At 48.4% G+C, this 20957-nt stretch overlaps 1 protein-coding gene across 1 annotated transcript in view; it reads right to left on the reverse strand.

The window, feature by feature from the left end:
* Nucleotides 1–20957, reverse strand: part of LOC141157139 (fatty-acid amide hydrolase 1-like) — a 150775-nt gene that overhangs the window by 45741 nt on the left and 84077 nt on the right. The window contains exon 11 of the mRNA XM_073644040.1: nucleotides 11435–11478. Coding sequence (XP_073500141.1) covers nucleotides 11435–11478 — 44 coding nt within the window. The remainder of the gene's footprint in view (nucleotides 1–11434; nucleotides 11479–20957) is intronic.

Genomic DNA, 20957 nt, shown 5'->3' on the forward strand with positions numbered 1-20957 from the left:
GTAAATTGGCCTATACCGCATGGTATAGGAATAGTGGAATAGCTGCAGTGCACAAGAAATAGGCTGAACTGGATGGACGCTTGTCTTTTTTCGGCCTTATAAACTATGTAACTTTGTAAAAGAGACTTGTTTGGGCTAAAGAACACAAGGAATGGACATTAGACCAGTGGAAATCTGTGCTTTGGTCTGATGAGTCCAAATTTGAGATCTTTGGTTCCAACCACCGTGTCTTTGTGCGACGCAGAAAAGGTGAACGGATGGACTCTACATGCCTGGTTCCCACCGTGAAGCATGGAGGAGGAGGTGTGATGGTGTGGGGGTGCTTTGCTGGTGACACTGTTGGGGATTTATTCAAAATTGAAGGCATACTGAACCAGCATGGCTACCACAGCATCTTGCAGCAGCATGCTATTCCATCCGGTTTGCGTTTAGTTGGACCATCATTTACTTTTCAACACCACAATGACCCCAAACACACCTCCAGGCTGTGTAAGAGCTATTTGACCAAGAAGGAGAGTGATGGGGGGCTATGCCAGATGACCTGGCCTCCACAGTCACCAGACCTGAACCCTATCGAGATGGTTTGGGGTGAGCTGGACCGCAGAGTGAAGGCAAAAGGGCCAACAAGTGCTAAGCATCTCTGGGAACTCCTTCAAGATTGTTGGAAGACCATTTCCGGTGACTACCTCTTGAAGCTCATCAAGAGAATGCCAAGAGTGTGCAAAGCAGTCATCAAAGCAAAAGGTGGCTACTGTGAAGACCCTAGAATATAAGACATATTTTCAGTTGTTTCACACTTTTTTGTTAAGTATATAATTCCACATGTGGTAATTCATAGTTTTGATGCCTTCAGTGTGAATGTACAATTTTCATAGTCATGAAAATACAGAAAAATCTTTAAATGAGAAGGTGTGTCCAAACTTTTGGTCTGTACTGTATGTGTTATGGACAGACGAGAAGAAGGAATAATCTCTTTCATTCATATGATGGATTCTCCAAATATCAGATAGATCTTCTTTGTTAAATAAGGATGTTACATTGGGGGAGTATGTGCTGGATATTGATGAAGAGTCCAATTCACAATCATGTGTAAAATTGAAATCTCCGCAGTAGATGACAGGGGTCTTGTTTTACTTTCTTTACTTTTTTCATTAACTTATGCAGAAAGTTTAACTGAGAGACATTAGGCGCATGAACTACTACAGTGTTATATATCCCATTATTAATGGAACATACTGGAATTCGGTATCTCCCCTGTGAGCATATTGTAGAGGGCCACAGAGACGCTGATAGCGTCACACCCCTGTTGTTTCCTATAATTGGCCGGTAACCGATGTGGACAAGGGGGTGTCGCCGTCTACCAGCATCTCTATGGAGGATAGGAGTTTCCTGAGCACAAAAGATGTCACATTTAGAGGAAACCACCTCCTTCCACATAAAAAGATCTTCTCTGTGGACTGTTAAGACCATTCACATTCATTGAACGTATCTTAATCACCATTTTTAAAATTAGGAAAATGCTGAAGCCAGATAAGATCTGTGACCAACCATATACAGAGGTGCAACATCAACTCCATCATTCCCAAAATCCACCAACACTTCAGCATTAGCCTGAATGTAAAAGAGAACAGAAACTACAAAACGTTACTCTGACCAACATTAACCGTTAGGTAGCAGATCAACTAAAGGATCTACTGAATCTGTGCGGCTGATTCGTCAGTAACCCAGAAGGGGGAAAAGTTCCTCCCGATTGGCTGAAAAAGGAACAGGATTCCCTCTCTACCCAGACGGAGAAGAGTCCATCATTCATCGCTTAGTTCTTGGTTGAGGACAGCCGGGTGGGTGAGGTCTGTTAGGATGAGTGGGTCCTATTAGTGTAAAGTTACGCGTGAGCTTTTCTCCCTCTTCATAGGATGTGACCGTGTGCCACTTTCCTCTGTAATATATAAGGAGCTTCAGCGGGAAACCCCATCTTCATGCCACTTCCCTTCCTCTCAGAGTCAAAGTGATGGGAGTCAATAATCTGCCGAAGTGGAGAGTCGCTGCCAAAACATCTGCGAAGGTTTTAATTTGTGAAGAGGGCGTAGGAGTTCTCCCTTTTTTTCTGGAAAAGAGTAGTAGGTCTTTTTTTATATGAAAGAAATGGATGCGGCCAAGACATCTCTGGGCATTGATTCTGGTAGACGCTTTGGGCGCTGGACCCTGTGGATTCTGACAATGATGGTGTCTATTGGGGAGCAGTCAGGGATAGTTGCTTTAATCAGACCTGGAAGGAATCCCCTCAGTTCTGGAGGAGGTACATCTTCTAGTATCCCTCGCAATTTTACATTGCTTCGCCGAGACCGATCCTCTAAATCCACCAGTTTAGTTTGCATGGCTTCCAATTAGTCTGAGAGCTCATTATGTGCATCCATCAGCTTGTTGGGTGTCAAGTCTTCCATTTTATGTTCCATGTGAGATACTCTCTTATCTAGTTCCTTAGTTAGAGTTTGTATAGGAAATAATAGACTGGCAAAATCCTTTTACATAGAGATATGCTGGTGGTTTTCAGCAGTTCTAAGCAAGTTGCCTGATGCTGGATCATCTGATGCTGAACTGTGCCAGTGCTACTGAAGGGCTGGATGTAGCAGGGCTGGATGTAGCAGGGCTGGATGTAGCAGGGCTGGATGTAGCAGGGCTGGATGTAGCAGGGCTGGATGTAGCAGGGCTGGATGTAGGAGGGCTGGATGTAGGAGGGCTGGATGTAGGAGGGCTGGATGTAGCAGGGCTGGATGTAGCAGAGCTGGATGTAGCAGGGCTGGATGTAGCAGGGCTGGATGTAGCAGGGCTGGATGTAGCAGGGCTGGATGTGTCCCCTGCTGACACTTGAAGTTCCTCCTCCAGCCTCTGTCTCTGTTTAGCTGGGCTGACCGTGGGAGAGGAAATATCCCTCCCCCTCTCCGACGGGACTACATCCTCCTCCATGTCTGCCAGGGGACTATATCTTGAACCCGATGAGTGATTTTGCTGCGAGGAGGGACCCCGGGGTCCTGTGCTCACTGTGGGCGGGGAGCACAACTCCGCTGGAGGTGTCCAGGTCACGGGGAGCAACACGCCATCAGCAGAGACATGGCTGTGAACGGAAGTCTCGGTGTCATCTTTGCCCCGGTTTTCTGTGAAGTAAAACTCCAATTTTCCTTGGCGCTTCTGATTTCTTATACCTCAGGTCATCATGCCAGGTGTTAGGCGAGAGGGATGAGCCATAAAAAGTAGAATAAAGGCTGCATACGTTGCTGAACAGGCTCTGGGTGAGACGGAGCTCAGTACTCACACAGCCATGTTAGTCGGCTGCCAGGCCCCCGAGGAGTGCTTCTTTAAAGGTGTTGGCATTACTGGACTCACAGTTCAGTGGGGTAGATTGCTCCTTCTGGAGTTAGGATATCTTCAGCTGGTGGTCTGTCAGCCTGACTATCTTGTGCCTCTTGCTCGGCTTGTCTCTCCACATCCTCTTGCTCGGTTTGAGCCTGTTGCTCCGCTCTCTCTGCTTGTCTCTCCGCATCCTCTTGCTCGGTTTGAGCCTGTTGCTCCGCTCTCTCTGCTTGTCTCTCCGCAGCCTCTCGCTCGGTTTGAGCCTGTTGCTCCGCTCTCTCTGCTTGTCTCTCCGCAGCCTCTCGCTCGGTTTGAGCCTGTTGCTCCGCTCTCTCTGCTTGTCTCTCCGCAGCCCCTCGCTCGGTTTCAGCCTGTTGCTCCGCTCTCTCTGCTTGTCTCTCCGCAGCCTCTTGCTCGGTTTGAGCCTGTTGCTCCGTTCTCTCTGCTTGTCTCTCTGCAGCCTCTTGCTCGGTTTGAGCCTGTTGCTCCACTCTCTCTGCTTGTCTCTCTGCAGCCTCTGGCTCGGTTTGAGCCTGTTGCTCCGCTCTCTCTGCTTGTCTCTCCGCAGCCTCTCGCTCGGTTTGAGCCTGTTGCTCCGCTCTCTCTGCTTGTCTCTCCGCAGCCTCTCGCTCGGTTTGAGCCTGTTGCTCCGTTCTCTCTGCTTGTCTCTCTGCAGCCTCTTGCTCGGTTTGAGCCTGTTGCTCCACTCTCTCTGCTGGTCTCTCCGCAGCCTCTTGCTCGGTTTGAGCCAGTTGCTCCGCTCTCTCTGCTTGTCTCTCCGCAGCCTCTCGCTCGGTTTGAGCCTGTTGCTCCGCTCTCTCTGCTTGTCTCTCCGCAGCCTCTCGCTCGGTTTGAGCCTGTTGCTCCGCTCTCTCTGCTGGTCTCTCCGCAGCCTCTTGCTCGGTTTGAGCCTGTTGCTCCGCTCTCTCTGCTGGTCTCTCCGCAGCCTCTTGCTCGGTTTGAGCCTGTTGCTCCGCTCTCTCTGCTTGTCTCTCTGCAGCCTCTGGCTCGGTTTGAGCCTGTTGCTCCGCTCTCTCTGCTTGTCTCTCCGCAGCCTCTCGCTCGGTTTGAGCCTGTTGCTCCGCTCTCTGCTTGTCTCTCCGCAGCCTCTCGCTCGGTTTGAGCCTGTTGCTCCGCTCTCTCTGCTTGTCTCTCCGCAGCCTCTCGCTCGGTTTGAGCCTGTTGCTCCGCTCTCTCTGCTTGTCTCTCCGCAGCCTCTCGCTCGGTTTGAGCCTGTTGCTCCGCTCTCTCTGCTTGTCTCTCCGCAGCCTCTCGCTCGGTTTGAGCCTGTTGCTCCGCTCTCTCTGCTTGTCTCTCCGCAGCCCCTCGCTCGGTTTGAGCCTGTTGCTCCGCTCTCTCTGCTTGTCTCTCCGCAGCCTCTCGCTCGGTTTGAGCCTGTTGCTCCGCTCTCTCTGCTTGTCTCTCCACAGCCTCTCGCTCGGTTTGAGCCTGTTGCTCCGCTCTCTCTGCTTGTCTCTCCGCAGCCTCTCGCTCGGTTTGAGCCTGTTGCTCCGCTCTCTCTGCTTGTGTCTCCGCAGCCTCTCGCTCGGTTTGAGCCTGTTGCTCCACTCTCTCTGCTGGTCTCTCCGCAGCCTCTCGCTCGGTTTGAGCCTGTTGCTCCGCTCTCTCTGCTTGTCTCTCCGCAGCCTCTGGCTCGGTTTGAGCCTGTTGCTCCGCTCTCTCTGCTTGTCGCTCAGCAGCCTCTCACTCTTGGTATTGCTGAATCAGCTTAAGTCGTCCTCTGCGATCCTTTGCGTTGAGTTGCAGTAGGGTTATCTGCAGGTGGGGTTCCACATTAATAATAATAATAATAAGTTTTTATTTTTATAGCGCCAACATATTCCGCAGCACTTTACAAATTTTAGGGGGGACATATACAGACAATACAGAATAAGCATATCTCATATCGAAAGGAGTGAGGGCCCTGCTCGCGAGCTTACAGTCTATGAGGAAGTGAGGGAAACACAAAAGGTAAAAAGTACATATATTGTATAATGCAGCCTAGATATACTGAATAGGATAAATAATAATACATGGACTGGTCGTCAGCCAGTATGTGTACAGTCCTGACAGAGGCTATTATGTGCATGGTTGGTATGAACCCGAAGTTGAATTAGATTTTAATATGGGGGAAAACTGGGACGGACAGAGTGTGTTGAGGCGATACGCCAGTCTAAAGAAATGTGTTTTTAGGGTTCGCTTGAAACTGTGGGTATTGGGAATTAATCGAACTGTCCTGGGTAGTGCATTCCAAAGAATTGGCGCAGCACGCGAGAAATCTTGGAGACGGGAGTGGGAAGTTCGGATTATGGAGGATTTTAGTTTCAAGTCATTTGCAGAACGGAGGGCACGTGTAGGGTGGTAGACTGAGACAAGGGAGGAGATGTAGGGGGGTACTGAAGCATGGAGCGCTTTGTGGGTAAGCGTGATAAGTTTAAATTGAATTCTATATTGGATGGGTAACCAATGCAATGACTGGCACAGGGAAGAGGCATCGGTGTAGCGGTTGGCGAGGAATATGATCCTGGCTGCTGCGTTAAGGACTGATTGGAGAGGGAAGAGTTTAGTAAGAGGGAGACCGATTAGTAGAGCGTTGCAATAGTCAAGACGAGAATGAATAAGAGCGACAGTAAGAGTTTTTGCTGAGTCAAAGGTGAGAAAAGTCCTGATTCTTGAGATGTTTTTGAGGTGTAGATGACATGAACGAGCGAGTGATTTGATGTGAGGAGTGAAAGAAAGATCTGAATCAAAAATGACCCCAAGACAGCGGGCATGTTGCTGGGGAGTAATGGTGGAGCCACAAACGGAAATGGCAATATCGGGCATAGGTAGGTTAGTGGAGGGAGGAAAGACGAGGAGTTCAGTTTTTGACAGATTCAGTTTTAGGTAGAGGGAGGATATAATGTTAGACACAGCAGAAAGACAATCACTGGTCTTTTGTAGTAATGCAGGGGTGATGTCCGGAGCAGAGGTGTATAATTGGTGTCATTATCATAGAGATGGTACTGAAAACCGAATCTACTGATTGTTTGTCCAATAGGAGCGGTGTATAAGGAGAAAAGAAGGGGGCCTAGGACTGATCCTTGAGGAACCCCGACAGTAAGAGGAAGTAGGGAGGAGGAGCCGGCAAAAGACACCGAGAAGGAGCGGTCAGAGAGATAGGAGGAGAACCAGGAGAGAACAGTGTCCTTGAGGCTAATAGTGCGGAGCATAGTGAGGAGGAGCTGATGATCCACAGTGTCGAATGCTGCGGAGAGATCCAGGAGATCAGCAGGGAGCAGTGACCTTTGGATTTAGCTGTTAGTAGATCATTAGAGACTTTAGTGAGGGCAGTTTCAGTAGAATGTAAAGAGCGGAAACCAGATTGTAAAGGGTCAAGAAGAGAATTGTCTGAGAGATAGCGGATTAGACGGGAGTGGACCAGGCGTTCCAGGAGTTTAGAGATAAAGGGAAGATTGGAAACAGGTCTATAGTTGGCTGTGCAGTTCTGGTCGAGGGATGGTTTTTTAAGTAATGGTTGTATGCTGGCATGTTTAAAAGAAGAGGGAAAGATACCAGATGATAGGGAAAGGTTGAAAATTTTAGTTAGGTGAGTGGTGACAGCTGGAGCAAGGGACTGAAGGAGATGTGAGGGAATAGGGTCGCTGGTGCAGGTGGTAGGGCGAGAAGATGCAAGGAGCCTGATCACTTCATCTTCCGTGACTGGTTCGAAGTCAGAAAATGAGCAAGATACAATGTGGCGGGGGAGAGCATGCATAACATTTGGGGATTGGGAGAAAATTTCCTGTCGGATATGGTCAATTTTTTCTTTGAAATAATTGGCCAGATCGTCAGCGCTGAGGTCGGTGGTCGGGGCCTGTGTACCCTGGTTGCTGATGAGGCTTTCATCCGTCGGCAGAACCTCTGCAGCTCTAACATCCAGGCCTTGGCTCACAAACCCTTCATCAGGGCTCGGGTGACGGACTTGCTTCTTGTTCCATTGCAACAGATCAGCGATCATTTGCTGCCTGTTTTTGAGAATGGAGTCAATCTGTCTGATCGTAAGATGGCAGCAACAGCCTCCTCCTGCTGGTTAGACCAGGCCTCCCCAACTGCAGCCATGAATGCCAAATAAAAGATAGGACAGAAAAACAAGAGAGGGGGAGGAGTGTAACTGCAACACGTACAGTAATGTCTCAAGTAAGGTTAAACAGCGTCCGATCCTCAAAACTCTGCACAGAATCCTCGCAGGGACCGTGAAAGCTGTTCGTGACAAGAATGGTTGCTCAAACCAGATCAGTAACGCTGCTACCAATTTGTCAAGGGAACAACAGTCAGCCGCCTCCAAACGTCAGGACAATTACGCAATTGAATGACCAGTGATGGACGAGACGGTGGCTGTTTCCAACACTAGGCCGGCTATTGGGGAGCTCATAGTAAGCGTTTGGTATATACACAACAGATTCCAAAGCATGAAAAAAAAATACATATAAATATAAATATTTCCCAATGAAAAAAATAAAGTTGGATCCAAAATGGCCACCATGGTCAGCACCCATCTGGAAAAGTTTCCCCCCTCCCATATACTAATGTGCCACAAACAGGAAGTTGATATCACCAACCATTCCCATTTAATTTCGGTGTATCCATATAAATGGCCCTCCACTGGGGGGTCTCCTGTCCTAGGGTAAGTGTCTACTACTGGTTTCATTCATGTTCCATTTCAGCACAGTTCTTTAGGAGGGCTACCACATGTTGCTCCTTTTGTTTGGCTCTTGGTCGGCTATGGGGTGTTTTAGCAGCATTTCCTGCTCCCCTTCACGTCACTTGTTAGGTGGTCACGTGCTGATATGTGGTTATGTATACTTGTAAACTTTATTACCTTTACTCCTTGGAGTGGTTATCCTGATGGGGTGTCTGCTTCTGTTCTGAACACATTGTAGATGTTTTACTGACTATGTGAAATTTTACAATTTATATATTTATTCAATAAAGAATTTTCTTATTTGCATTTAAACGCTCTCGTTGTCTCCTGCTATTATATGTACTTTGGAGCTATGCTGCTGTTACGGCACGCGCTCACCTACAGCTATTGACGTGCCTTCAGCAACCATGTATTTGGGTTTTTTGTTCCTATTAAGTAGAAGCATGTAACGGTGATTTCCTCATCTCAAACAATTTACTAACACAAAAGCCAACACCGGTGGTGGGTAAACCCCTCCTAAACATGTCAATGTCTCAATAACTTGTCATGTGGACTGGAGCATCAATTACAGCTCGACAACGACATCTCCTGCGGTTCACAAGTGGATTTATGGTCTGCTGAGGCATGGCATCCCACTTTTCTTGAAGGGCGTCCCTCAGGTCATTGAGGTTCTGGGGTACAGAGTTACGAGCCTCTACATGGAGACTCAGCTGATCCCATAGGTTTTCTATGGGATTCAGGTCTGGAGAAAGTCGAGGCCGCTCCACTTGAGGTTCCCCAGTCTCCAGCAGCAGTTCTCTTATGATGTGACCTCGAGGAGTTGGAGCATTATTGTCCATGAAGATGAAATTAGGCCTGTGTTGTTAATGCAGAGGCACAATGACTGGATTAATGATGTTATTCAAGTAGTAGGGGCTTTTCACAGTACCATTCACAAAGTGTAGGGCAGTTCTGTATTGACTAGAGACACCTGCCAACACTAACACAACCACCATCAAAGGCTCATCTGGTGACAATGGTGGCTGAAGCATAGCGCTATGCTTGACGTATTCCACATCGTTGGTGGCCATCATTTCTGCTCAGTGAGAATTACTTTCATCAATGAACAGCTTGGAGGCCCACTGGTCCTTAGTCCAGCGTAGATACTCATTGGCCCATGCAAGACGATGTCTGTGCCTGGTTGTGTGGTCGGGGACCCTTCCAGGTTGTCTAGCACGCAGACCACGCTGATGTTAAACGGTTTCGAATGGTCTGACGTGAAACTTTCAGGCCTCTCACCTCCCTTAAATGTGCCTGGAGTAATGTGGCATTCATCATCCAGTTCCAAAGGGCATTGTTCACAACGAAGGTGTAACACAATGGGGGGTGGAACCACTGTGCCTAATCTGAAGGCGCTACACCAGGACTGACCTTTGGTGGATGGCAGCTGACCCCCAAGGGACAGGAGGCAAGAACGGCCAGGGATGGTGACTTGGCAAGTACTGGTTGACACGCTGGTATGCTGGTATAGTGACTGACACGCCAGTCACACAGGCAGGCAGGTACTGATGGGCACGACAGGTATTCTGGCCGTCAGGTGCAGGTGGGCATGGCTGATAGACAGGCAGGCTAGTGCAGATGGACATGGCTGATATACAGGCAGGCAGGTGCTGGCGAGCACTGGGACCTCAGAGCTAGCAAGAGAGTTTAGAAACAGACTAACAATGTTGCACAGGCACCTCCATGCAGGTGCGGGTGCTTTATATAGTCATTTTCTACCAGCCATTGGCTGGGGAGACTTTAGGATGGCACGCACGCGGCCCTTTTAAGAAGGAGGGATCGTGCACGCGCCTTAAGTACTGTGCCTGGGGATTTGCGCGCACTACGTGTACCCCGGCCATCAGCAGCAGGAGAGGAAGCGTGGGACTGCGGCGGGAAGTGAGCTGGCGTCTCTGCAGGGGAGGGAGGCAGAGCGCAGACACGCTGGCGATACAAAGCGGTCATCAGTGTGGGATGTGGCAGAGGACGTCCACTTCTCTGCCTCTCTGTGACTCTTCCAGTCTCTGTATCCCAGCTGCACCCTGCTGAGGACTCTGTGACTCTCTAAGCTCAGTGGCCTCTTCCGTCTGAGATCATCCTGCTTGAAGCCTGAACAATGGCGAGGTACTGTTCATCAATTTTTAGGTGTCGTCTTGGTCTCATGATGTCACAATGTGAACAGCATGATGAGGACCACTGTTTAATACCAATTCTAATTGAACCCCAATACTTATTGACTGATTCATGGATCAAACACCTGGTGTGAATTTTGCCATTAAGCTCGTTGTTAGAGAACAGCAAGTTGTGCAAAAAGTCCTGAAACATTGAACAGTTTGATATGTGCATTCAAAAGTTTAGAGACCGTCACATTGAGTTCACCTGAAAAGGTTAGAGTGCATTTTAACTTTTTGTGATTCGTGTATACAAAGGTTACAAAATGGATAAATCGATACTGCATATAAAATCACAAAAATAAAAAGGAATAACAAAGGAATTATACTAAACCTGCTTCACAGAAATGGCGCAAATTGTAGTGCAGGGACGCAGTCCTTTTTTGGGGAACTGGACACAACCACAGCGCATTGGGTCTTCCAGGACTGACAATGATTATAGTTAGGTATTTGCTTTTATTAACACAAGTGATGCCCACATACCTCCCCTCCAGTGACTAATAACAGGGCTGGTCAGGGAAGTGGCTAGGTCTTTAGAAAACTTATAGCATCCTCCAACTTTAACGATATCTTCACCCCTGAAGTTCCCAGGTGGGAGATATTAATGCCATATTTCCTATCACAACTTTATCTTTCTATAGACATGGCATAGATAAGATATTGTCGTTCATCTGACTGATATTAACTTGGAGGTGCTGTTGTAACCGCCCAGTGACGCAAGGCAATGCATTACGTTCCTCACCATGTCGAAAATAGGTCTGTCATATTTGTGTCATTCATAAAACCCCAATATTCATACTGCAGTCTGAACTGAAGCAATCTGCTTGCCTTTCTGGTCAAAGTGAGGCCTAGAGTGATATGTTATCTCCATCGGCCATAGATCAGTAGTCTCCCAAATTCCTTTGTCCGCTGTACCTGGTCTGCGCTCTCACACATAACCAACTCTAATTACGGTCCCCGCTGCAGGGGTCATGGGCAGTTTAATACAGTGCTAGATTTGGCTCAATTTAATCCATGATGAAAAGTACGAGATGGCGTTTTACTTCATCTGCTTAGATAGATATATATATATATAGATATATAGATATATAGATATCTGATATGAATAGGTGATTATCACTTAAGCTAGACACATAATGATTTGATCTTAAAAACAATGAATAATTGGACAAAGTCAGAGACAATGAAAAGTTCTGATGATCCGTCATCTCACCTCATTCCCCGGATGTTCTGCAGAACCAGCGAGAGTCTGGGAAACTGTGGAGATAAAAACAATATGATTTCACAGGGTTCCCATGTGATCCGCCCCCATAACTGGCACCAAGAGCGGTGTATAAGATAAGTGACATTCACCAGCGGAGAGCACTGCACCAGGAGCGGTGTAGAAGTAATTACAGACTGTCAAGGATAACAGACAGGAGGGGGTCATCATGCAGATCCCACCACTGTTTCCACTTTTTCACAGGTGACACTGGAGAGATCAGACAGATCCCACCGCTGTCACCAGTTTGTTAAGGAATGCAACTCCGCTGCCTCCAACAGTCAGGGCAATTACGTAATTGAGTGACTAGGGATGGACGCCGCTGCGGCTGCTTCCACTATTCGGCCGCTTATTGGGGAATACACAGTGAGCGTATGGTATATACACCTCCGATTCCAACGGATGATATATGTATCTTTCCCGGTACAGTCGCTGCCAGCTACTACTAGCTCCCACCACCAATCGTTTATACAGGCCGATTGGACACCCGTTACAGGCAGCGTATGGCTTCAGAGCTGCGGTTTACAGATCAAGAGGAACGGAGCTATTAAACTTTATATATTTAAATCCGGGAAGGTAGGCAGCGTTTATAAAAATACACAAAGATGTTACAAAATGGGAACAGAACAATACGATATATACAATTACATGAAATAAAAAGAAATAACGACAGAGAATGACTAAACCAGATGTCACAGAACTGGTTCAGAGCTTAGCAAAGGGAATTACTCTGACTGGGAAAATAAAACACTCACAGCAAACTATGTCTTCCAGAATGAACAGGGACCCCAACTTTCATTTTTATTAGCTCAAATCTATGCCCATACACCTCCCCTTGATGACCTCATGTGGGAGCTGGTTGTGGGATGTGCTAGTTCCTTTAGAATTTTATAAGATCCCCAACTTATAAGATATCTTCACCCCCGCAGGTCCCAGGTGGCAGATATTGTCGTCATATTTCTTATCGTGATTTTACCTGTCTATAGAAATGAAACATGACATGGATAGCACCATCCATTAGCAAATATCGAGTTGGAGGGGTTAGAATGCCCTTACAGTGATGTAAGTGAATGCATTATGTCCGTCCCTTTGCTACAACATTGAAAATATATCTCCCTTAAATATTGGATAGATGCAAAACCCCAATATTCATCACGGACTTCTGGCACTAAAAGGATTAAGATCCTGGCTTTGATTAGAGGAAACTTATGCCTGAGAAGCGCACTTCACCTCCTCGGATTACATAAATCTTAGACTTGCTGTCTTTTTGTCAAAGCATTCTTCTGATGTAATTACATGGAAACTACAGGAGGTCCCTACGTCAATGGAGGTTGGAGGGTGAACTCTCTCACACTTACTAGTTATAATTAATTTTTCTCCTCCCAGATATAATTAGTCCCATATGTTCAATGTGGACGCACACCAGTGGGGAGCACCAGGATTGGTATATAAGTGATAAATGGCAGTCACCAGGGCAGCACACCAGGCGCGGAATAGAAGTGATCAGTGACACTTACCAGCAGGGAGCACCGGGAGCGGTATAGAAGTGATAGGTAACATTCACCAGCGGGGAGCACCAGGAGCAGTATAGAAGTGATAGGTAACATTCACCAGTGGGGAGCACCAGGAGCGGTATAGAAGTGATAGGTAACATTCACCAGCAGGGAGCACCAGGAGCGGTATAGAAGTGATAGGTAACATTCACCAGTGGGAGCACCAGGAGCGGTATAGAAGTGTCGGGGTAAAAGAGAATATATATATTTTTGTAACTTTTATACTTTTGTAACTTTTATACGCTTTTTTGCTAATGTACTAACCACCATTTTGTGTCATATAACAATAAGCTTTCCTTGCTACGTATTACTCAAATCGAAACTTAAACTAAGACAGTTCCAGTGTTGCCAAGACTTATTTCAGAGAAACGAAACAAGATTATAAGCGGACGGCTGCAATATCTGCCCAGAGACTGAGATAAGGAGATGTGGACCAATCAGGAGTGGCCAGACACTGGACTTTCATGGCTTACCCCGCTCCGGACAACCCCTATCCCCTCCCCATTATGTAGTGTATTTAGTTTTGTGTATGTAGGAATAAACACAGAACATTGCTGAGAACGTTGTCTGTAGTAGCCTTCTGAGCATGCTCTGAGTTTGAACCAGCTTGTTGCCTGACTCATTCTTTGAATGGTTGACCCATGCTCATAGTTTGAATTTGGAGTGACTGGAGGACGAGTGGAATGTCATCACGACCCCCACAAATGGCGCCCAACGTGGGGCGTGGCTAGCGGTACGCCGCCCTCCCGGACCCATATTGCTGACTTCCCTGGTGGTGACCGCGGTGGCTGAATTTGAGGCCTGATCAACCTCCATCGAACACGGTAAGTTGAGATGTATTTTATATGTCTCACTTGCCTGTGTGTCAGCCGCAGCGGTTTCTGTGGGGTTGTCAGGTTGGATCTGGGTGGGTGACCGGTCGAGTGGTGAGACCTCAGGCGTCCCGCACCACGTCCTGAACCAGCAAGTGTTAAAACGAGTAACGTCGCATGCCTGCGCGTGCTCGTGTGAACACCACCTCCTCCTCCCCCGGTCACTGTACTTTTCTTAGATAGCTGCCTCCCGTAACTGATAGTCGAAGTTTCAAAGCATTCCTGAATTGTAGTGTAAGGGAGAAAGAATCTTTGACGAATTGAGGAGTGCTCTTCGTCTAACACAGAGACTGCTGTAAAGTCAAGGTTAGGAAACAGTGTATTGAGGTGTCTCTACACTGTCGGGTGGTGCTGTGGTAGGAAAGGAGATAGATCGAGGTGTCTCTCTATCTCATCAGTGTATTGAGGTGTCTCTACACTGACGGGTGGTGACCTGTAGTCAGGGTGCCGTGGTGAGTCGCACTGTAAAGTCGCCATTCAAGGCTAGGAAAGGAGTTAGATTGAGGTGTCTCTCTATCTCATCAGTGTATTGAGGTGTGCTCTACACTGAGGAGTGGCGACCTGTGGACTGCACCAGTGATCTGAGTCGCGACAGATCATTGCATTCTAGAAGAAAATGTTGCGTATATTTAAATTTGAAAGATCTCGTAAGTTGCGGAATGCTGCTGTGGGAGTTAAGCCAATTAGTGGAGTTACGGGAAGGCAAGAAGAATGTTAGGAATTTGTATAACATGATAAGCTTATCCAGTACAGGCAGGCTTTAACTTTCAGTGTAGAAAGAATGTGTTACACAGAAAGGGAAAGTTGAGTGATTTAGGACTTCTGCACCAGGCTCAAGCACATCTTAGAGTAGCGAGTGATTTGAAGTCTGAAGGCTGGAAAGAGGTAGATAGTGTGGGGGGGGCAGAGAATGCCGAGCCTTTGTTTGGATACATGAAAGCTGCAGACTGTGATTTGTTATGTGCCCCCAAAATGGCCGTTGCACCTTTGATGCCTGTCACTACACCGAGCCCTCAGCCACCGCCCTATAATGGTACCAACAACAAATCACCGGAGGAGTGGACGTGTCGGGGGTGTGGAGAGCAAAACCCACTCTGGGCGGAGTTCTGCTGTGTCTCTGGGGCGGGCCGCCCATGGCACGATGCCCAGCCTGCCTCCAAGAACAATCCCACTCCACCTCCTCCCTCCAACGGCCATCTTACTACACCTTTTCCTGCCTCCAAGAACAACCCCACTCCACCTCCTCCCTCCAACGGCCATCTTGCTACACCTCTTGCTTGTTGTGGGAGGCCCGGAAAGCCCCAATCCGGCCTATATCCACTACTAGATCCGTCCGGTGCATATTACCAGCCACCAGCACAGGTGGAAAAGCCCGCAGTCCCAGAGCACCCATCTGAAACTAATGTGACACCCTCTGCTCCAGTCCACGATGCTGAGACGCTTCCCCTGTTTCCTATGGGAGTCACTCACAACCCTGGGGATATCCTCCTCAACTCCCCAGAATTTCAGGCCAGACTGCTCTCCCTCCGCCAACATACTGTTACTCAAGACGATACGGAGCCAGATGAGGGATGGGCTCAAAATACTCCAGCCCCCCCCTCCTTTACCCCATACGTCTCCTATGGCATCCTCCACCCCACATCCATTACCCGTACTCCGGCCCTTGCTCCAAGCAACTGCTGAAAGAACACCACCCCCCAGCCCCTCAGAAGTCTGGGACCCCTGCCGCTCCCGGAATCTAGTAGACCCATCAGGACGCCCTGTCACTCTGTCAATAGGCTATGGTGACATCCTTACACATCGGGTGGGGGCCATAGTCAACCCTGCAAACACCTATATGAGCCATGTTGGAGGATTGGCTCGCAAAATTTCCCTTGCTGCTGGTTCTACTCTGGCTGCAGAATGCCAGGCTCACTTAGCCGAAAACGGAGAGCTTTCACAAGGCCAGACCTTAGTCACCCGTGCGGGTAAACTGCCCGCTGATGTCATCATACATGCAGTGGGTCCTATTTATGACTCCCGGAACCCTGAAGAGTCACGTTCCACTCTCGCATCTACCATCCGTTCACTACTCCTTCATGCAGGAAAATTGAGCCATCAGGATATGCCCAGACGCACTTTAGCGATACCACTCATATCTTCTGGAATTTTCGGCTACCCACTCGGGCCGTGCATAAAGGAACACGTACTGGCCCTCAAGGAAGGCATAGAGACCCTCCCTCATGGATTGGACTCGATACGCATTGTCTGTGTCCGTAGTCCTGCAGTTCATGTTGCTATGCCTTTGGCCCTTGAGCTACTAGTGGCAACCTCCTCCCCGACACCGATTCCCAATGCGGTTCTGTTGCCTGAAGAATCCTCCCTAGCGGCCACCCCAAACACCACCAAGGAACAAGCGACGCTGCCCGGTCCTCAACAAGTTCCTGGACCTTTAGGGATGATCAAATATCAACCCTTTACCCCAGTACAAGTAGACACTCTGGTCTCAAAGCTTCCTGATCCCGATAAATCTCCCATGCAGTATGCTAGACGCTTGGACACAACCAGAGCCATTTATGGAGCAACCTTGGCTGATTTAGCAGGTATCACATCTGTGAAGGCCAAGGAATATTTCTTGCCTACTATCGAAAAGGCCATGGATTCCACAAAAGCAGGATCTCTTAGTACGTATGAATCCGGCCTAGAATACATGAAACAGTTAAAAGCCTGGGCTCAGAATCGCTTGTCAGATCAAGCTGGATCTGTACAAGATGTTCAACAAGACCCTGATGAATCAGTGGAAAGATATGCTGCAAGACTCAGCATGCATTTTGAGGATCTCGGATACAGTCCTCACGTCAAGACGCAGGCCGTCCTGTTGGTTCAGGCCCTAGTAGATGGCCTACAAGACGCTCTCAGAGATGAAGTCCTGAGAGTACGGCCCGAGATTCGTTCTTCTTCTTTCAACGACGCGGTGGACTTCGTTAAAGCTTTCCAAAAATCAATACTAAAAATGGAAAAAGATACTAAGCCAAAGAAGAAAGCCGCACCTGCCATGGTATATCAAGCTCATGAAAGCTACCCACCCCCTGGCAACCAACATGGAATCAAGTGGGTAATGGTTAAAGGCACAGGTGATGATACTCCTCCCACATATAGAAGACGAGACAGAAGAGATGACAAGGGACCATCCAGAAATAGAAGACAATCTCGTGATTCTGAAGGACGAATGTTGTGTTGGGAGTGTGGTAACCCTAATCACATTCTCAGAGACTGTCTAACCCGCAGACAGTACCATGACCGCTCATTTCATGACGGTCCACACAATCATGGACCTTCCCGTGAACCATCTCATCCACGCCAATGACGGCTCGGTCAACCAGTGTCCACTTTCCCGGCTACGCATCTCACGGCCGCCTGTGGGACTGTCACTTTACAGGTGGACCATCAACCACTGGAGTTCCTGGTGGACACTGGGGCGGCCACATCTGTCATTTCCTCTGCACAGCTCCCTCCTTCTGTATCCCTATCATCGGATACCCTCACCTGTGTTGGGGTAGAAGGCCAACATATTTCTTCTCCACTCACAGTCCCTGTGTCTGCAGGACCGTTCACCGGAGTACTCACAAGATTCTTGGTCTCTGAAACTTGCCCTGTCAATCTGTTGGGAGCCGATCTCTTAGAGCGGATGAAGGCAACAATTACTTTCGGAAACCATGGTATGGAGCTTCTTTTGCGGGACCCTCATTCCAAACAAGGGACTGAAGACCGCGGTGTTCTTAAAGCCTTCCCTCTCATGATGATGACCATACAACCTCACACTCTTCTTGATACCTCACAGTTCCCTCATTCTCTGTGGTCCAGTGGGCCAGAAGACGTCGGCCTCCTGCAGGTTACCCCGGTCCGAGTACACCTCAAGCCTGGACACAGGTACCCATGGTTGCCACAATACCCCCTCAAGGCTGCACAAGAACAAAGCTTGGGTACCCAAGTCGCTTCCCTCCTGGAATCAGGAGTCCTTGTCAGATGTGTTTCTCCATGCAATACACCCCTCTTTTCTGTAAAAAAGAAAACCGCTCCGGGAGAGCCTCCAAGATACCGGTTGGTTCAGGATCTCAGAGCCGTCAATGCAGCTACCATTTTAGAAACTCCAGTGGTACCCAACCCAAACACCCTTTTGTCTCAGGTGCCTCCAACGGCCACCTTGTTTACGGTGTTAGATCTGGCCAACGTTTTTTTTTTCAGTATACCCTTACATGAAGATTCGTGGTTTCTTTTTGCCTTCACCTTTCAAGGAGCACAGTTTACATGGACCAGGACTCCACAAGGAGCCCAGAACTCTCCTAACCAATTCACTCATTCTATGAAGTCTATTCTGGAGCCATGGGTTCAAGAGAACCCTCAGGTCACCCTTCTACAGTATGTGGATGATCTTTTACTCTGTGGCACTGAAGAAAATTTGCCAGAGATGTCAGCATCCCTTCTCTGGTTTCTTCACTCAGCTAACTGTAAAGTCTCGAAAGGCAAAGTCCAATGGTGTCTGCCCAAGGTCACTTTCCTCGGACATTGTATATCACAAGGTGCTAGACATCTGACTGAAGAAAGAAAACAAGCCATCATGGATATCACCTTCCCAACCACCTATTCCGCTATGCAGACTTTCCTTGGCCTCATCACTTACTGCAGGCAATGGATCCCTGATGCCTCAAAGCTCATGCAACCTCTGTACGACTGTCTCAAGAATGAAGGCTCAGTTTGGCTTCATGCTGAAGATCCACGTGTTTCTCATCAACACAGACTATGTTTTGACCGCCTTAAACAGGCTGTTGTCTCTGCCCCGGCCTTGGGCTTACCAGACTATACTCAGCCATTTCACCTCTTTGTCTCGGAATCGGAAGGTCATGCCTCTGGAGTTCTAGCACAACGTTATGATCATAAGTATCGGCCTTTGGGCTACTACTCAGCCCGCCTGGACCCTGTCGCCCAAACTGCCCCCACGTGCCTTAAGGCGGTCCACGCTGCTCACATCCTCCTTGACAAGTCAGCTGATATCGTCCTTGGACATGATCTAGTTACACAGGCTGGCCATGATCTCTCGGCTGTTCTGCAACAAACATCTCCGAAATATCTCACCAACCAAAGACACCTGCGGCTGCAGTGTTCCCTATTGTTGCCCTCCAATATAACATTTCTCAGATGTCTGACTATCAACCCTGCCACTTTGCTTCCACCTTCTAGGGGGGAAGGTGAAGAGGGTGAAGGTCCATTGGTGGAACCTCATGATTGTATAAAAATTTTGCAGGAAGAGACTTCTGCTCCAGAGAATATGGTGGCACATCCGCTCGCAGACCCTGCCTTCCACCTATGGACTGATGGATCCCGTCTCGCAGACCCTCAAGGGAAGTTCCACACGGGATATGCTGTCACAACGGACCTAACAGTCCTCAAAGCTGAAGCTCTACCACCATACATGTCTGCACAAGAAGCTGAACTTGTGGTTCTCACAGAGGCCTGCCATCTGGCAGCAGGAACAACGGCGAATATATATACCGATTCCAGGTAGGGACATGGAATTTGCAACGATTTTGGACTCTTGTGGAAGTCTAGAGGATTCATCACAGCTGCAGGTACACCAGTGAAACATGCCTCATGGATTAAGGCCCTAATGAAGGCCCTGGAACTACCCATTCAGGTTGCTGTTATCAAGGTCAAGGCTCATGGAAGACTAGAATCCAGAGAAGCCAGGGGCAACCACCTAGCTGACCAAGCAGCCAAGACTGCAGCAGTGGAGAATGTGTCATCAAAGTGGCAGGAAAAGGAAGAAGAGATGGGGGAGACCCTGCAAACCGTAGCTGTGGCGCTCACTAGAGCAAGAGCCAAAGAACAGCCGGCGGAAGACCATACAAGTCCAGCGGAGACACGAGTGGAATCCAGGGGGGTCAAGATGCCTGAAGAAAAATTGTGTGAGGAACAAAGGAAGACCCCCACTGAAGAAGTCAAGCAATGGAAATCGGCAGGAGCCGTGCTGGCAGGTCACAAAGATTCAAAGGTCAACTCGACTCTTTACCAAGTGGATGGGAAGCCTTGCTTGCCTAAACGCATGTACTCAGCTGTGGCAGCATGGGCTCACGGGCCTACACACAGAGGAAAGAATCAAGCCTTGGCATGTATCAAGAAACTGTACTTTGCACCCGGAATCTCTTCCACTGTCACTGCGTACTCAAAATCCTGCTCTGTCTGCGCCACCTGCAACCCAACGTGTGCGGCACGGGTCCCTCTCCAACACCTGGCTAAACCAGACTACCCTTGGCAGAGAATACAAGTCGACCATATCCAAATGCCTAAAGCAGGAAAATAGGAGTACGTTTTGGTAGCCGTGGATATGTTCTCAGCCTGGCCCGAGGCCTACCCGGTTGTCAACATGACTGCTAAAGTCACAGCCAAGAAACTGATCACCGAAGTTGCCTGCAGATTTGGAGTTCCCCAAGTCATAGAATCGGATCAAGGACCAGCTTTCACAGCAAATATCTACAAAGAACTCTGGAACATGTTGGGAACAGATTTGGGCCTCCACACTCCACACCATCCTGCCAGTTCAGGCAAAGTGGAAAGGATGAATTCCACACTCAAGACCCAGCTCTTGAAAATGACCAAAGATCATCCCCTCCCCTGGCCCGACCTACTCCCCATAGTATTGTATCATATCACACACACTCCTCAGGCCAAACATGGGCTGACTCCCTATAAAATTTTGTTTGGGACCCCACCCAAGATAGGAGAGATTAGGCCCCAAGAGTTGTCTGAAACACATGATAGAGTGGTAAAATTTGTGATTGCCTTGTCTAGAGAATTGACTAACACCCGCTCTCCAGTATCTGCTTCTCTCCCAGAATCTACAGGTGATGCAGTACATGATTTCATCCCAGGCGATCTAGTGTATGTGAAGAAGTTTGTCCGGAAAGACTGCCTCCAGCCGCGGTTCGAGGGAGCGTACACTGTGCTTCTCACCACCCCGACGGCTCTGAAGCTTGAGGGCAAGAGCACCTGGATTCACGCCTCCCACTGCAAGAG

This window comes from Phyllobates terribilis, unplaced genomic scaffold (assembly GCF_046119375.1).
Source record: "Phyllobates terribilis strain yellow unplaced genomic scaffold, ASM4611937v1 Scaffold_8__6_contigs__length_399053987, whole genome shotgun sequence".
Lineage (NCBI taxonomy): Eukaryota > Metazoa > Chordata > Amphibia > Anura > Dendrobatidae > Phyllobates > Phyllobates terribilis.